We start from the raw sequence: 17,349 nt of genomic DNA on the forward strand, positions 1-17,349 counted from the left end.
TGACACGAGTCGCACAGGGCTAGTGGTACCGGATGCACAGCGGGCGACACAGGCTCACCGCCACGCGACGCTGTCCTGCGGGAGACTGGGGTAGGGTCATGTGGGCAGAGCAGTGCCTCAAATGTGTCATGGCTGCATTCCGCATATCCACAGGTTAATCTGGTGTGTGGCTGTGGTGCTATGGAATGTCTTTATTGGCTGCAGCGGTGTCCCGTCCCATTTAGTGGTGTGGTCATGTCTGGTAGGTGGTCGTGTAGTTTGACACGTTGAATGTTGTTTGGTCACGTATGCATCCCAACAGTTGTGCATTGTGCTTTGGAGGCTTTGGGATGTGTGTTGGGTTGATTTGGTACTTACCAATGAGCAGTCCCGTTCCATATGTGCCATCTTGGAAGCGCTGGTTGATGACGTACTGTCGGAAGATGAAGGAATCATGCACACTGCTTGGGTAGTTGGCGACGACATTGGTGAAGAGTCCCCGGTGGTCCACTATTACCTGCACGTTGATGGAATGCTTGTGCTTTCTGTTGAAGTAGTGTTGGGCAGTATCCGCAGGGGGCACAAGTGGGACATGTGTGCAGTGTATTGCCCCTAACACGGTCGGAGATCCGGCTATGGCATAGAAGCCTTGCTTTGTCTCCAGCTGTTCCTGCGCAGTGTTGGGGAAGTAAAGGTACTGGGGTATGAAGCTGAGGATGGCACCCAGGACAGGTGTGATGAACTTTGAGAGGGCTGGCTGTGAGACCCCTCCAACTCTGGCAGTTGTTGGTTGGAAGGTACCAGAGGCCAACAGGTGCAGCACAGCCAGAACCTTTGTCTGAGGAGGGATGTTGGTTCTCCACTGTGTTGGCACGTCAACCTGTGGGCAATGTGTGGGTCATGATGCGGATGATGGCTGTCCTTTTGAGCATGTAGTGGGCAATGACTCCCTCGGGCGATAGGTCTGTAAGAGTGGTGCATTTTCGGTAGGTCCGCTGTCTTACTCTGCGCTGCCACTGTGGTGGTCCGGGGGGTGGTGTGGGTTTGGGTCCTGGGGGTGGTAGCGGTGGGTGTTGTGGTCCTGTTGGGGCTCCGAGCTGCATGATGAGTAGCTCCATGGCGTTGTTTGTTCTTCGGGTATGGCTGTGTGCTGGGCTCTGTTGCCTACTGCAGGTAGTCATCTGCCATTACACCTGCTTGGGGCAGGTGTTAAATACCTGCGGCTAACGCTGCTTATTGCCTGTTTTTGGTTCTCTTCGCGGATCTGTCAGTTCGTTGTGAAAGTGGTGTTGTTGTTATTTCTGCATGGGAACGCCTACTCTGCATCTCATTAGTGTTAGTTGGTGGTGTCCACAGTAGAGATAAATTTGGGGGCAGTTATCGTGGGAATACTGGTGTTGTCTGCAGTTTGTACCAGCTTGTGAATGGGGTGTTAAATCTATCTCCACTTTTTCTGTGTTAAGGTGAAGATAAATCGGAGTTAACTCCTTGTGAATATGTCCCTTAGACTAATATACTGAGTGGAAGCACCTTACAAGCCTACTCTCGCACTGCACAGTACACGCACAAGGCCCCCCTCACCCCAGAGGAGCGGCAGGGGTGAGAACTCCACCACACTGCCTGATTCATTACAGAACTGCCATGGGCCTTGGGAGCGTTTCTAGCGCTGCACCTTTCACTGAGTTGATTTAACAATAGGACGTTTACACATTTTAAAGAATTTCCACATTTTTAAAATAGATGCCTGCCACTTATAACGACTGTTGATGTGTATACATTCTCTAAATTCAGTTTGCTAAACGACGTTCTGTTTTTTGGCAACTACTGTTACGTATTTCCAGTCAAGTTTTGACATGCACGCCCAGCTTCTACAGTTCTGAAACCACTGTACAGCAAGCGCCTTTGATAATGAGTTGAGTCCCTTTTCTAGATCGACGGGTGAGACTCCGAAGTAGGCTGTACCATGTCCTTTTCGAGAGTGACGACCTGGGAAGCCAATACATTTAGCTCAACCTGGAGGTTAACAGCATCAAAAAATATTTGCAATGCAAAAGGCCTTGCCTATTGCATTTCAAAGAAGCGCCTGCCTTTGTCCTGGCTGCTTCAAAATAGAAAGGGGGCATGGCGCACAGAATGTAAGTAAAATACGTCATGCCTGCAGCAAGAGAAACTCAATAAAGAAAATAGTGCTTAGAGACTAAGTAACACCTACTGTGTAACAACTGAAGTGAAGGGGTCAGTCGCCATGAAAGGTTACAGATGAAGACAACGCGGTAGTAAGGAGGGACTAACAATCCTCATTATGAATCGGACGCCAGCATTTAGGAAGGACACTGACACAAGCCAATGACAAACATGGACAGAGAGTGGGTGGAGATTCTCTTCCATACTCCATTACAGCAGTCTCCCTGAGCAGCACATGGGTGCTGATTCAGGCTCGACTTAACTAGTGGACAAATAAGAAAAAAACTGGGGTCCAACAAACCCCTTTCTGGCAATTAAAATGAATGTGATTAAAAGTAAAAATCATGAACAGATTAAACATGGCAACAATGCAGTAGTGCAGCGATATTTAAAGACAATGGGAGCCAGGCATCTCCCTACAAGGAACTAAACAGTAGTCGCCTGTATGATGTGTCTGTTTATGGTCCTCAAGTAAGTTCCCTGAAAATACTAATATGGTCAAAGTAGATATATGTGGAGTTAAGTATAATAAACCTATGCTTATCTAGAAATACCTTCCTCCACGATATTTTGGTGGTTGATATGTTTGCTAAAATATTCTTGTAGCACACTATTTAAAACTCAATGGATTTATTTATATATTTTAGGTGTCAATGTCATTGAAATCATGATTTTTAAATTGAGGATTAGTGGTGACTCTTAATGTAATGTTTTTGATGGACCAGCTGTATTAGGTGATTATGTTGTGTTATTTTCATAATAGTCACAAAGACAGTAAAGTAGTACATTTTTTGGTTCCAATGGACTCATATCAGGGGTAGGGATAGTTCGAGGATTGTGGCTTTAACTCTCCCTCTGAGATGTAATATTACAGCTTTAAAACCGTATACTGTTTTTGTGTTCTCCTATAGCCTAAATCTGCTCAACGCTTTGACCATGTTTCACTTGCCATGGAAGATGACAGTTCACAGCCAAAAGAGGTCAGCATTTCCATTGATGACAATATTAACAAGCGGAAAGAAAAGGTAAGGAGACGGATCTTCATTTCGAAATGTGGTCAATCTGATTGAGAAAAAAATAGATTGGAGTTTTGTTAAATTGCCCTGGATCTACAAGTAAGGTCCGCTGTCGATTGATGTTTTAAGACAGAGCTGTGGTCTGTGAAGCATTTATTGAACATTATTTGTAAGGCCACCGCCTGCTCTTAAATCTCGTTGATATTTGCATGGGTAGATCTTAGGGAAAGTTGTAGGCCGCTATTTCTTTTACATGTTGGAAAGTACATAGGAAATTATTATTTATCTGATTTTAACTGGGTATTGTACTTCATTAATGCTTGATAATTGCAATTGTTATTTAAATAGGTAGCAATCATAATTTCGAGGCGGAAAAACAAAGACCAAAATAAACACGAGTGGGGTTAACTCGAAATGTATTTCATCTTTTTCTATCTGCCGATGGACTTCTTCCTTTAAATGGATTATATGAGATGATCCAGTGCCTGTATTTTTTTACTTGGTACTAAGGCCATGGACGTCATTTAGAGGTCACCGGGGTCACAGCTGCGATCTGCGGCTTGCCCTTGTGACCCCAGCACTGCCTTTCCAGCCCCTGACATCAAAGGTGGCAAGATCAGTGGCAGAAACACAGTGGCAGCCCATCCTTATGGACGTCGGTATGGGCTCAACTGTCTTTGATTTGTCTAATGTTTACACTAATAGTGCATAATGTTTAATTTTTCACTACTAGTGAAATAAAATAAAATGGATCACAATTAGCTGGAATATGACCTTCCTTGGCAGCTGAAGTAAGGAAAAAATGCTTTTAAATATATGTACATGTACATGGTAAACTTTATTTCGGTTTTTTGCACAAACCATAAAAGTACATATACATTAATAAACAATTTACAAACACATTCATTGTAAACACGTATCAGATAAAGTGCCAGAAGTGCAAAAGTGCGGTATCGTCCTTTCAGGGGGAAAAAGTGACTAATGCATTCATCACAAATGACCATTATATATCCAAATAGTTTCTTAGCCTAACAGTCAATTTTAAAAAATCAGTGATATGGAGAATACTGTTAATATGCAAAAGTTGTTAATACATTAAAGCCGGTCTGATCTGAATAAAATTAAGTTTTTTTAAAAGGGTTACCAGATAGCGCTTGCGTGGGTAATCATAAAATCTGCATAAAAATATAAAATGCAGCATATCCTGCGGAGACTTTCCGTCGCAGCCGCAGTGTGCTGCTAGTTTATTAAAAACATCAGTTTTAGGCCTAATCAGCAGATGATGAAAGAGATTTAACCTGAACCTTGTTAACAGGAACTTTTCATGAGAGGTTAGTGAGCCCAACAAGTACGGCTCTGCAGTTTCACAAGTTTTCAGCATGACACATTTTCTCACAGTTTGTTTCTGGAGCTCCACTTCTTCCCTCTGGATCTTCCTATCCAAAAGGAAGTCCCGTTTGATTACCTCCGGATCCCCCTTTACAATCTTACTTGGATGTTCAAACAATTCCAGGCGGCCAAGCCTAGCAAAACTAGATTTCACATATTTTAACCAAGGGGAGCCCATTGCCTTATCCTGGGTCATATAGTCACTCACAATCAGATGTGTCAGTGGAATATCCTGATTCAACCACAGTTTTAACCAACAGGTCAACGGGCGTAAGGAGAGAATGTCACTTAAGTATTGCATCCCTAACTCTTCGTGTACTGAGAGATTAGGCGTGCCTGCAGGAACGCACAAGATACGCTTCAGGAAAAAGTTTTCAGCAATCTGTAGCTGCTCACCGGCAGCATACCCCCAAATTTCACTGCCATATGTGGCAGTTGCCACCGATTTTGCATTATAAAGTTTCAACATGTCACTGGTAGGATTTTTTCCCCAATTTTGATGCAAAATTAAAAATGGAGGCATTAACCCTGACCAATTCCCCCTTCTTTTTTGCAAGATGAGGACCGCAGTTGAGTTTAGAATCTAAAAGGACCCCAAGATACGAGAATGTTTTTGTTATGGGAATCACTACATCATCAATTTTAAATAGAAAGTTCCTTCTTGGTTGTTGGCCAACTTGCATTACAAATGATTTCGAATTATTGACCATAAGGTCTCTATCCGTCATAAACAGTTTGAATGGATTTAATAAAGCTTGAAGGCCCCTCTCAGATCTAAAAATTAAAACCGCATCATCTGCGTGTAAAAGTACAGGAATTCCATGCCTGCCGACTCTAGGGCAGTCAGCTTGTACATTCTGCAACACACTACCTAGGTCATTAATATAAACATTAAAAAGGAAAGGGGCCATAATACAACCTTGGCGAACACCCTTTCTGATGTCAAAATTATTTGTTGTGCTCAGATCTTGGGAATATCTCACATTTGCTCGGGAACTACTATGTAAATCAACAAGAAAATTGACAATTCCACTATCTACACCCTTCACCCTCATGGACTGCTAAAGCTTTCCACTGTTTACACAGTCGAAAGCTGAGGACAGGTCCATGAAGGCGAGGTGGATTGTGCCCCTTTGAGCCACAGTGTACTTGCTTAATATTAGAAAAAGGTTGAGGCACTGCGTCACTGTTGAGCGACCACTGCAAAAACCATACTGCGAGATGGACATAATATTATTTTCCAACGCCCAGTCAGAAAGTCTCTGCAGTAGGATTCTTCCTATGATTTTAACCATGGAGTCTATCAATGAAGTAGGCCTATAACAGTTTGGGCTACCTTTATCCCCCTTCTTAAAGACCGGGACAATCGTGGAGACACCCCATGATTGTGGACAGCCATATTTTACCGCAGCATTAAAGACAGACTTTAAAATAGGTGCCCAAAAACTTGGCTCAGACTTGTATAAGTCTGGAGGAATCCCATCGGGACCGGGAGCTTTCCCGGCTGTTAGTCCCTCAATACCCTCAATAACCTCCCCTCTAGCAAAACTAATCATTTGACCATTATCACACGGGGCGGGGATGGGCACTTCATCCACCAAGCTGCAATATAATTGCTTAAAGTGTACTTCCCACTCCTCCTTTGTTATGTAGCATTCCAGACCACCACCCGGTACCTGGACCAGGAAGGGTTTCTTCATTACCGCCCAGAATCTGGAGCTACACCGCAAAGTAGTAGGATCAAGAATCTCTCTCCATGCCTCCTCTCTTAGGAATTGCTTATGTTTGGCAATGATAGATTTATAATCTTTACGACACAACTGAACTATCTCCTTTATTCTTGGTTTAGCTGCTAGAGCCAACCTTAGATTTGTAGCTGCTTTAGAGCAATCTGGGTTAAACCACTTTGGTCCCTCAGACTCTAAATTCTTTGCTGGAACCGACAACAACTGTGTCACCTTATCAGACAAACTTTGGAAGGCTTCAAGAACCTTCCCTGGTTGTGTCCCTTCTTGTATGCAAACCACGATTTCATCTGCGCAAATGGTTTTAATATCTTTATACAATAAGTCTGAGGTGACCTTAGACCATTAAGATGACGTCTCCCATCAGTTGTACTCACCCTACCGGAGAAAAGATTAGGACCAGCATTAGCTATCCAGGGACCCCTCAAGTGAACCGTGAGTGGGTTATGATCACTGTATTCACTATCTTCAATGGCAAAAGAATCCACAAAGGACTGCATTGAGGATGTTAGTAATACATAATCAATAAAAGTTCCCCTTCCATGTAAATGTAAATGTGTTGGACTTGTAAAGCGCACGGCTGCCCGTAAGCGTTCCGGCGCTGGAGACCGCTGGGGAACCCGTCCTGGCTTTCCCTGTGAGATGGTCCATTCTGGGTATCTCCAAGGTGAAACCAGGCATCCAACGCGTCTGTGGGGGGCCGTAGAGATGAGGCAAGCTGAATGCCCACAGTTGCCGAGTGTGATCGCTGGTTAGAGTAGGCACCGAAGCGAGAATTGTCGAGTCCGCTGATCCTGGTCCACGAGCCTGCCACGTTGGGAATTGAACCCTGGTCCCGGGCCGTTCTCTGCTTCCGGGTCTGCCGCCTCTAACCAGTGAGCCACACCACTCCACACCACACCATGCCCCTTGAAAGTCGGGATCTCAAAATACTTGGTAGGGTCCGTCAGTGCCATGGTCAGCGATAGATCCAAATAATTCAGTAGGTCATTAAAAAGTTTCCCCTCTGTCGTATGTTCCAAATGCATACCCTCTGAACGTGGACAATGCAAATCCGAGATACTTTTCAGGAGGGGATCACCACAAGGGTGAACATTAAAATCACCCATAATCATTAGATTGTGGATGCATTCCCTCATTGAATTACTAATGAAGACATTCAACACGGATATCTGACTGATAACTGAGCATGAATTGACAGCCTTATAAAAATTGACCATACCAGCCATACAGTTTTTTCCCGTTAAAATTAAACCAATAATACCAGAATTGCTTGTTATGGCTCTGCGAATTTTACACGATAACGCAACAGAAATGAACGTAACCATTCCCCCCTTTGGTCTTCCCCTTGTTGTTGCTATTGCAGGGACATAAAATGCCTTATACCCTTCCAGAAAATGGTCACATTCAACTGACCAAGTCTCCTGCAGACAGATAATCGGAAACTGCTTGATATACCTAATCAATTGCAATCCTCCGTCTTAGCACCCAGACCAGCAATGTTCCAAGAAATTACATTATTTCCACTCAGTTTTGCCCATGTGATTTCCGTATGTCCCACTTCAGCCAATGTCTCTGTTACATGTCCCTCAGATTCCTCGTGTCAATCGCACGCCTCCAGGCCTGAGAGTAAGTCAAATCTATTCTGCGTTACAACATTGACCCCATTCATACCATGGCTATCAACATTATAACGATATGCTGCTTCAGGAACCGGAGGCTGAATAGGAATAAATGGACTAATTTTCCTAAAATTAGGAGGGGCTTTGATTAAATGGGTATAAAAGTAACCAAGTAGACATACACATACACTGTTCACATTGTAGACTAGAGAGGCTGCTCTTAATAAAACTGTAGCCACGTGTTGGGGATGTTTAAAGTTGACAATAATACAATACCCACTAGATGTTTTTATGGACTGGCCAATCCAGTTCACCCTTCTAGTTGACAAAATTTGGTCAGAGTATGTGATTGGGAAACCACATTTATTATTCAACCATGATACCGTTTTATTTTTTAATGATTCATGGGATTCTTCATAAGGCTGAGCAGAATGACAATCAATGGGCGGGACATTTGTTAAGGCAGCCACATAAGGTGCACAGTCAGGAGGAAGGTTGATGTAGAGACTTTTCTTTACTTGTCTGATATCCGGGTTACCCTCTGAACCTACTATAGCATGTTTATTCTGACTGATTGGAGGTGTAAAGTCAAGCGGGGCAGTTTCAATTACGGCTACTTTCTGACTAGTCTGCTGGGAGTTCATTCTACCAGTACCCTGCCCATCTCCATTATGGCCCTTGTCCACAGCCTTAAGTCTTTCGGCTGAGACTGAGGCCAGGTGTGTTGCTATCAATCCACCTAGTCTATTAACTACTAGGGTCACAATATCCAGTTTGGCTGTAAGGGGTTTCATTAATCCTTCTATCTTTGCCTCTAATTTTGCTTCAAGGGTGCTAATCAATAGGGTAAATTGCTCCAGATTTATGTTTATGGCAGCTACATTTTTACCTTCATGTGAATCAGTTCCACTAGCATGGCTGTTTGGCACTGATTGCGCTATTTCTACTCTTTTTTTTACCATGCTTCCCCCCACGTTTAGTCTGTGACTTTCTGCAAGATCTCACTGGTCTAGAGGTAGGCAATGGCTGTTCAGATGCCTCAATAGATATATCGGATACATTTTCCTGGAACTCAACATGAACCTGCGCTTCAACCGCTATGACCGCCCTAGTGCTCACATCAGGGATATCAACTACAGCTGAATCTGCAACAGGAGGCGCATATCTTCATCTGGCACCAGATGACTCCCTCGACCTAGTGAGGCCCTACGTTCGCTATTGATTTGAGTCACCTTTTTTACCAGATAATTGTCCATAGTACCCAGCCCAGATGCGGTCTTATCATTTTTGGGTTTAGACATGGTCCACGTTTGGGAAAAGGAAACAAGCTTCGAGTGCACTTTATCCTAATAGCAAAAAACAAGAAAAAATGAAAATAAAAATGTAAGAGTCTCACTTGGATGTATGGGTCTTCGCAGGCAGGACCAAAGTCTGTGGCCCAGCCCGGCCTCCTCTGGCCTCTGAGGGCCTAAGAGGGCCCGCCCTTTGCCCGGGCTTAGCCCGGCGCCGCCCGCGTGCGTCCCGCAAAGCAGGAGGGACCTCTGCCTTATCAGCGCCTCCGTGCGCGAGTACCGGTGGGCATGTCACCGCCAAGGATGCTGGGGGCTGTAGTCTCCCTCGCAGCGGCCGCGTGGGCGGTGGCCGGAGACCAACAGGAGACCAACAGCAGTGGCAGACCAGCGTGTGATTAAATATATGTTTTGTGTGTGTGCTTCCGAGTGAGTGCATGTTTTCGTGAGAGAATATAAGTGTGAGTGTGTGTGTCAGAATGTGTGTGAGTAAACATGAAGATCAAAGGGTGTATGATGATAGGAGGACCTATTTAAACCGCTCCTCTTAGCGCAGCGGGATCGCGCAGCGGGGTTGCCCTCGCTTGTGCCTGAGTCTTGCCAGAGTCCTGCCCGTCTGCGCCCGTCAGCGTCCCGGAGGCGGCGGAGCGGCGGGAGGGCCTGGCCGTACATCTTCACCTTGGAAGATGGTCTGCTACTCGTCAAGGGAACTTCGCGCCTTGCAAAAATATTCTTGCGCATGTCGATCCGTTTTTCCTGGCCGTTACAGGGGTAAACAGTTTTGCCCTGGTTGCGGTTGGTCACCTGGTTATGCCCCCGCCGCCTCACTACGGAGAGGCAGGATCGTGTGAAACACCTTTGCTTACTGCTCAACACGAGATCAGTAGGTAAGCATGCCCTGGAGATCTTTGATCTCCTTGTTAGGGAAAGACCACTTTGCCTTCTGCTGACCGAAACCTGGTTGGGGGAGATGTCCAATCCGGACATTATGGCGGCTATTCCATCGGATTACAACATTTTTTGGCAAGATAGAGCCAAGGGCAGGGGAGGCGGGGTGGCGGTGGTAGTGAATAAGTCAGCTTCTTGCTCTATTCTCCCTCTGGACACAATCGCAGGATCGGAATCCCTTGCCTTCACTATTAGGCTGACCCCGCAACAAGCTTTGAAAGGGCTGTTGGTATATAGACCCCCTGGACCAGTAGGTTCTTTTTTCGATGACCTCCAGGTTGCCATCTCTGGACTGGCCTTGAGTGCGCGGCATTGTCTGCTGGCGGGAGATTTCAATTTTCATATGGATGTGGGTGACGACTTGGATTCGAACAAACTGTTTGACATTACGGCTCCTCTGGGCCTCGTCCCTTTTCTCGTGGGCCCCACACATGACAAGGGACATACCTTAGATCAGGTTTTTTCCTCGGTCCCTCTAGTTGATATTGACCTTCTCCCAGTGCTCTGGACTGACCATAGGCTGGCCAGATTCTCTGTACTGGGTAGCGAGAAACTACCCAGTAGCGCCCCTAGACAGTATGGCTCTGCCCGGAGGGCTCTGTACAGAGTCACTCCCGAGTTGTTAGCGCAGGCCTCCGTGGACCATCCGTGCCCTCTCTCAGGTGATTTAGAGCAGGATGTCGAGTCCTTGCAGCTGTGGTTGCTGGAGAGGCTGAATGACCTGGCCCCCGCAATGGCTCCTCGGGATACGGCTAAGAGGGTCTCGGCACCGTGGTTCACTGAGGCATTGTGTGCGACTCGCCGCCAGTGTAAGGTGGCTGAGAGGGCATGGCGCCTCCATTATGATTTGGAGGCCAGACTGGCTTATAGGACTGTGGTCAAAGCTTACCATCATGATATTCTCCGTGAGAAAAAGCATTATCTGGCCAGGAGGATAGAGGCTGCCTCTAACTCATGCAAAGAGATCTTCACTGTGGTGAGGGAGTTTACGGCCTCCAGATCCAACTTGCCCCAAAGAGCTCCATCTGAGCGGTGGGTCTGTGATCTTGCCAAATTCTTCACGGATAAGATCAGATCTATCCAGGATTCTTTCACAGTGAGGTCTGCTGAAGTGTGTTCCAGCCTGATGGTCGGACCAGCTCCGCCGTCTACGCGGGGTGCGGTTCTTGCAGAGTTTCCCTCTGCTTCCGCCGATGCCTCCCTAGCACTCTTGGTTCGGGTTCGCCATTAGACCCCTGTCCGGCCAAATTTTTGGCTAAGATGGCGGCCGTGGTCAACCCACTGGTCAACCCACTTGTGAATATGTCTCTGAGTGAGGGGAGGGTCCCGCAGTCCTGGAAAAGGGCAATGGTGATCCCCCTCCTCAAGAAGCCTGGGTTAGATTCAGAGGTTTTGGCCAACTACAGGCCGATTTCCCTCCTCCCGGCGCTGGCTAAAATCACGGAGAAACATGTGCATGGCGTTCTCTCTAGCTTTCTAGAATCCAATGACCTGTTACACCCCTCGCAGTCCGGCTTCCGCCCTAACTTAAGTATGGAGACGGCACTCCTGGAGGTGTCAGAGATTATTAGGGAGACACTGGATTCTGGAGGCAGGGCCATGCTTGTCATGCTTGATCTGTCGGCGGCCTTTGATACCGTCCCCCATGAGGCGCTCCTCGCCAGGCTTCATGACATCGGTCTGAGGGGGACGGTGTTCAACTGGTTTACATCTTTTCTTGAGGGCCGCCGACAAACGGTCTGGGCCTCCTCGAGCTCCGCCGAGATGCCGCCATTGGGAGTCGGAGTTCCGCAGGGGTCTGTGTTGAGCCCGACTCTTTTTAACATCTTTATGACCCCTCTGGCGGCACTGGTGGAGTCCTTTGGGGCCCAGATCGTGTCCTATGCGGATGACACTCAATTGCTTTTCACGTGTGGGAAAGATCAGGCTTTTGATGGAGAGAAGATTCGGGGCTGTTTGGAGATGGTTTTCAGCTGGTTTCAGCTGAACAGCCTCAAAGCCAACTCCAATAAATCGGAGGTGCTGCTCTTCGGCTGTTCCTTTGACCCCGATTGGCGGGCCTGGTGGCCTATGGATATGTGTCCCCCTGCCCAGGCATCGCTGGTGGCAAAAAATCTGGGAGTGAAGATTGATAACAATCTGACACTGAGATCACACATTCTTGGTCTGACGGGCACCTGTTTTGGTATACTCAAGATGCTCCGGACGTTTCTGCCTTTTCTCACAGAAGAGCATAGAAAGATCACTGTGCAAGCCTTAATTGGCTCCAGACTGGACTACGCGAACGTCCTCTATGTGGGTCTTCCGGACTATCTTGTTCAGCGGCTGCAGGTTGTGCAGAACTCTGCGGCCCGCGTCATTTTTGGCCTCCACAGGCGAGTGAGAGCCTCCGGTTTGGTGCAGTCGCTTCACTGGCTGCCCATCCGGAAGCGGATCATGTTCAAAGCACTGACCTTGGCGCATAAAGCGCTATTCGGCGCCGGAGCAAAGTACTTACAGCGCAGGCTTGCTTTCTACCGCCCGGCTAGATCGCTGCGGTCAGAATCTCTGTTTTTGGCTGTGGTCCCTCGAGTGAGGAAGGCACACACCGGGGGGGCGCTCCTTTAGTTTGAGTGCCCCTCAGTTGTGGAACACCTTGCCTCTGGCCTTGCGGCGCTCCTCTAACTTGCCCCTGTTCAGGAAGAGCCTTAAGACCTGGCTTTTTAACCTTTAGGCTGTCTTTTTTTCCCTGTTTGGTGTTTGTTTTATGGTGTTATGTTTTTTATACTGAGCCGCCTCGATAAAGCGCCGGGACACTCCTTTGGAGTAGCCATGCGCTATAGAAATAAAATTTAACATAACATAACATAACATGTCACTGCTGCTGTCCGTAGCAATTAGGTGAATTGACGTTCATGGACTAGGCATAATGATGGTGAGGAAATGGGGTATATGATATGGTGTGGTTGTGAGACCTCACTGTGTACAACACTTACACAGTGTATTGCCCCCAACACGGCCGGAGATCCGGCTATGGCGTAGAAGCCTTGCTTTGTCTCCAGCTGTTCCTGCGCAGTGTTGGGGAAGTAAAGGTACTGGGGTATGAAGCTGAGGATGGCACCCAGGACAGGTGTGATGAACTTTGAGAGGGCTGGCTGTGAGACCCCTCCAACTCTGGCAGTTGTTGGTTGGAAGGTACCAGAGGCCAACAGGTGCAGCACAGCCAGCACCTTTGTCTGAGGAGGGATGTTGGTTCTCCACTGTGTTGGCACGTCAACCTGTGGGCAATGTGTGGGTCATGATGCGGATGATGGCTGTCCTTTTGAACATGTAGTGGGCAACGACTCCCTCGGGCGTTAGGTCTGTAAGAGTGGTGCATTTTCGGTAGGTCCACTGTCTTACTCTGCGCTGCCACAGTGGTGGTCCGGGGGGTGATGTGGGTTCGGGTCCTGGGGGTGGTAGCGGTGGGTGTTGTGGTCCTGTTGGGGCTCCGAGCTGCATGATGAGTAGCTCCATGGCGTTGTTTGTTCTTCGGGTATGGCTGTGTGCTGGGCTCTTTTGCCTACTGCAGGTAGTCATCTGCCATTACACCTGCTTGGGGCAGGTGTTAAATACCTGCGGCTAACGCAGCTTATCGCCTGTTTTTGGTTCTCTTCGCGGATCTGTCACTTTGTTGTGAAAGTGGTGTTGTTGTTTTTGTGTATTTCTGCATGGGAACGCCTACTCTGCATCTCATTAGTGTTAGTTGGTGGTGTCCACAGTAGAGATAAATTTGGGGGCAGTTATCGTGGGAATACTAGTGTTGTCTGCAGTTTGTACCAGCTTGTGAATGGGGTGTTAAATCTATCTCCACTTTTGCTGCGTTAAGGTGAAGATAAATCGGAGTTAACTCCTTGTGAATATGTCCCTTAGACTAATATACTGAGTGGAAGCACCTTACAAGCCTACTCTCGCACTGCACAGTACACGCACAAGGCCCCCCTCACCCCAGAGGAGCGTCAGGGGTGAGAACTCCACCACACTGCCTGATTCATTGCAGAACTGCCATGGGCCTTGGGAGCGTTTCTAGCGCTGCACCTTTCACTGAGTTGATTTAACAATAGGACGTTTACACATTTTAAAGAGTTTCCACATTTTTAAAATAGATACCTGCCACTTATAACGACTGTTGATGTGTATACATTCTCTAAATTCAGTTTGCTAAACGACGTTCTGTTTTTTGGCAACTACTGTTACGTATTTCCAGTCAAGTTTTGACATGCACGCCCAGCTTCTACAGTTCTGAAACCACTGTACAGCAAGCGCCTTTGATAATAAGTTGAGTCCCTTTTCTAGATCGACGGGTGAGACTCCGAAGTAGGCTGTACCATGTCCTTTTCGAGAGTGACGACCTGGGAAGCCAATACATTCAGCTCAACCTGGAGGTTAACAGCATCAAAAAATATTTGCAATGCAAAAGGCCTTGCCTATTGCATTTCAAAGAAGCGCCTGCCTTTGTCCTGGCTGCTTCAAAATAGAAAGGGGGCATGGCGCACTGAATGTAAGTAAAACACGTCATGCCTGCAGCAAGAGAAACTCAATAAAGAAAATAGTGCTTAGAGACTAAATAACACCTACTGTGTAACAACTGAAGTAAAGGGGTCAGTCGCCATGAAAGGTTACAGATGAAGACAACGCGGTAGTAAGGAGGGACTAACAATCCTCATTATGAATCGAACGCCAGCATTTAGGAAGGACACTGACACAAGCCAATGACAAACATGGACAGAGAGTGGGTGGAGATTCTCTTCCATACTCCATTACAGCAGTCTCCCTGAGCAGCACATGGGTGCTGATTCAGGCTCGACTTAACTAGTGGACAAATAGGAAAAAAACTGGGGCCCAACAAACCCCTTTCTGGCAATTAAAATGAATGTGATTAAAAGTAAAAATCATGAACGGATTAAACATGGCAACAATGCAGTAGTGCAGCGATATTTAAAGACAATGGGAGCCAGGCATCTCCCTACAAGGAACTAAACAGTAGTCGCCTGTATGATGTGTCTGTTTATGGTCCTCAAGTACGTTCCCTGAAAATACTAATATGGTCAAAGTAGATATATGTGGAGTTAAGTATAATAAACCTATGCTTATCTAGAAATACCTTCCTCCACGATATTTTGGTGGTGGATATCTTTGCTAAAATATTCTTGTAGCACACTATTTAAAACTCAATGGATTTATTTATATATTTTAGGAGTCAATGTCATTAAAATCATGATTTTTAAATTGAGGATTAGTGGTGACTCTTAATGTAATGTTTTTGATGGACCAGCTGCGTGTTATTTTCATAATAGTCACAAAGACAGTAAAGTAGTACATTTTTTGGTTCCAATGGACTCATATCAGGTGTAGGGATAGTTCGAGGATTGTGGCTTTAACTCTCCCTCTGAGATGTAATATTACAGCTTTAAAACCGTATACTGTTTTTGTGTTCTCCTATAGCCTAAATCTGCTCAACGCTTTGACCATGTTTCACTTGCCATGGAAGATGACAGTTCACAGCCAAAAGAGGTCAGCATTTCCATTGATGACAATATTAACAAGCGGAAAGAAAAGGTAAGGAGACGGATCTTCATTTCGAAATGTGGTCAATCTGATTGAGAAAAAAATAGATTGGAGTTTTGTTAAATTGCCCTGGATCTACAAGTAAGGTCCGCTGTCGATTGATGTTTTAAGACAGAGCTGTGGTCTGTGAAGCATTTATTGAACAGTATTTGTAAGGCCACCGCCTGCTCTTGAATCTCGTTGATATTTGCATGGGTAGATCTTAGGGAAAGTTGTAGGCCGCTATTTCTTTTACATGTTGGAAAGTACATAGGAAATTATTATTTATCTGATTTTAACTGGGTATTGTACTGCATTAATGCTTGATAATTGCAATTGTTATTTAAATAGGTAGCAATCATAATTTCGAGGCGGAAAAACAAAGACCAAAATAAACACGAGTGGGGTTAACTCGAAATGTATTTCATCTTTTTCTATCTGCCGATGGACTTCTTCCTTTAAATGGATTATATGAGATGATCCAGTGCCTGTATTTTTTTACTTGTGACTAAGGCCATGGACGTCATTTAGAGGTCACCGGGGTCGCAGCTGCGATCTGCGGCTTGCCCTTGTGACCCCAGCACTGCCTTTCCAGCCCCTGACATCAAAGGTGGCAAGGTCAGTGGCAGAAACACAGTGGCAGCCCATCCTTATGGACGTCGGTATGGGTTCAACTGTCTTTGATTTGTCTAATGTTTACACTAATAGTGCATAATGTTTAATTTTTCACTACTAGTGAAATAAAAAAAAATGGATCACAATTAGCTGGAATATGACCTTCCTTGGCAGCTGAAGTAAGGAAAAAAATGCTTTTAAATATATGTACATGTACATGGTAAACTTTATTTCGGTTTTTTGCACAAACCATAAAAGTACATATACATTAATAAACAATTTAAAAACAGAATCATTGTAAATACGTATCAGATAAAGTGCCAGAAGTGCAAAAGTGCGGTATCGTCCTTTCAGGGGGAAAGAGTGACTAATGCATTCATCACAAATGTAAATGTAAATGTAGGTGTACTTATATAGCACAAACCTGTCACCCAAAGGGCATCCTGGCGCTTGCTTAGGGAACCCGTCCCGGTATTCCCCTGTGAGAAACCCCGGCAGGGTGTCCACAAGGTGAAAGCCAGGCATCCCGCCACGAGGGGCCGTAGTGGAGATTAAGCAAGCTATTGCCCAGAGTTGCAGAGTGTGACCCCGTGATTCAAGTAGGCACCGGAGGGAGAATTGTCGAGTCCGTGGAATTTTTGAGCCCGAAACCCGCCGAGGCAGGGAATCGAACCCTGGTCCACAGTCGATCTCAGCTTCCGGGTCTGCCGCCTCTAACCACTGAGCCACGCTTCTCCACAAATGACCATTACATATCCAAACAGTTTCTTAGCCTAACAGTCAATTTTAAAAATTCAGTGATATGGAGAATACTGTTAATATGCAAAAGTTGTAAATACATTAAAGCCGGACTGATCTGAATAAAATTAAGTTTTTTTAAAAGGGTTACCAGATAGCGCTTGCGTGGGTAATCATAAAATCTGCATAAAAATATAAAATGCAGCATATCCTGCGGAGACTTTCCGTCGCAGCCACAGGGTGCTGCTAGTTTATTAAA

The 17,349-nt window shown here is 45.9% G+C and overlaps 1 protein-coding gene across 14 annotated transcripts in view; it reads left to right on the forward strand.

Moving 5' to 3' along the window:
- LOC144804990 (V-type proton ATPase 116 kDa subunit a 4-like) overlaps nucleotides 1–17,349 on the forward strand; it is a 6,844,636-nt gene that overhangs the window by 5,981,542 nt on the left and 845,745 nt on the right. For all 14 annotated transcript variants that reach the window (XM_078671938.1, XM_078672103.1, XM_078672267.1 and 11 more), the window contains 2 exons: nucleotides 3,075–3,188; nucleotides 15,636–15,749. In XM_078671938.1, the coding sequence (XP_078528064.1) occupies nucleotides 3,075–3,188; nucleotides 15,636–15,749 (228 nt within the window). The remainder of the gene's footprint in view (nucleotides 1–3,074; nucleotides 3,189–15,635; nucleotides 15,750–17,349) is intronic.

Source organism: Lissotriton helveticus, chromosome 1_1 (genome assembly GCF_964261635.1).
Source record: "Lissotriton helveticus chromosome 1_1, aLisHel1.1, whole genome shotgun sequence".
Taxonomy (NCBI): Eukaryota; Metazoa; Chordata; class Amphibia; order Caudata; family Salamandridae; genus Lissotriton; species Lissotriton helveticus.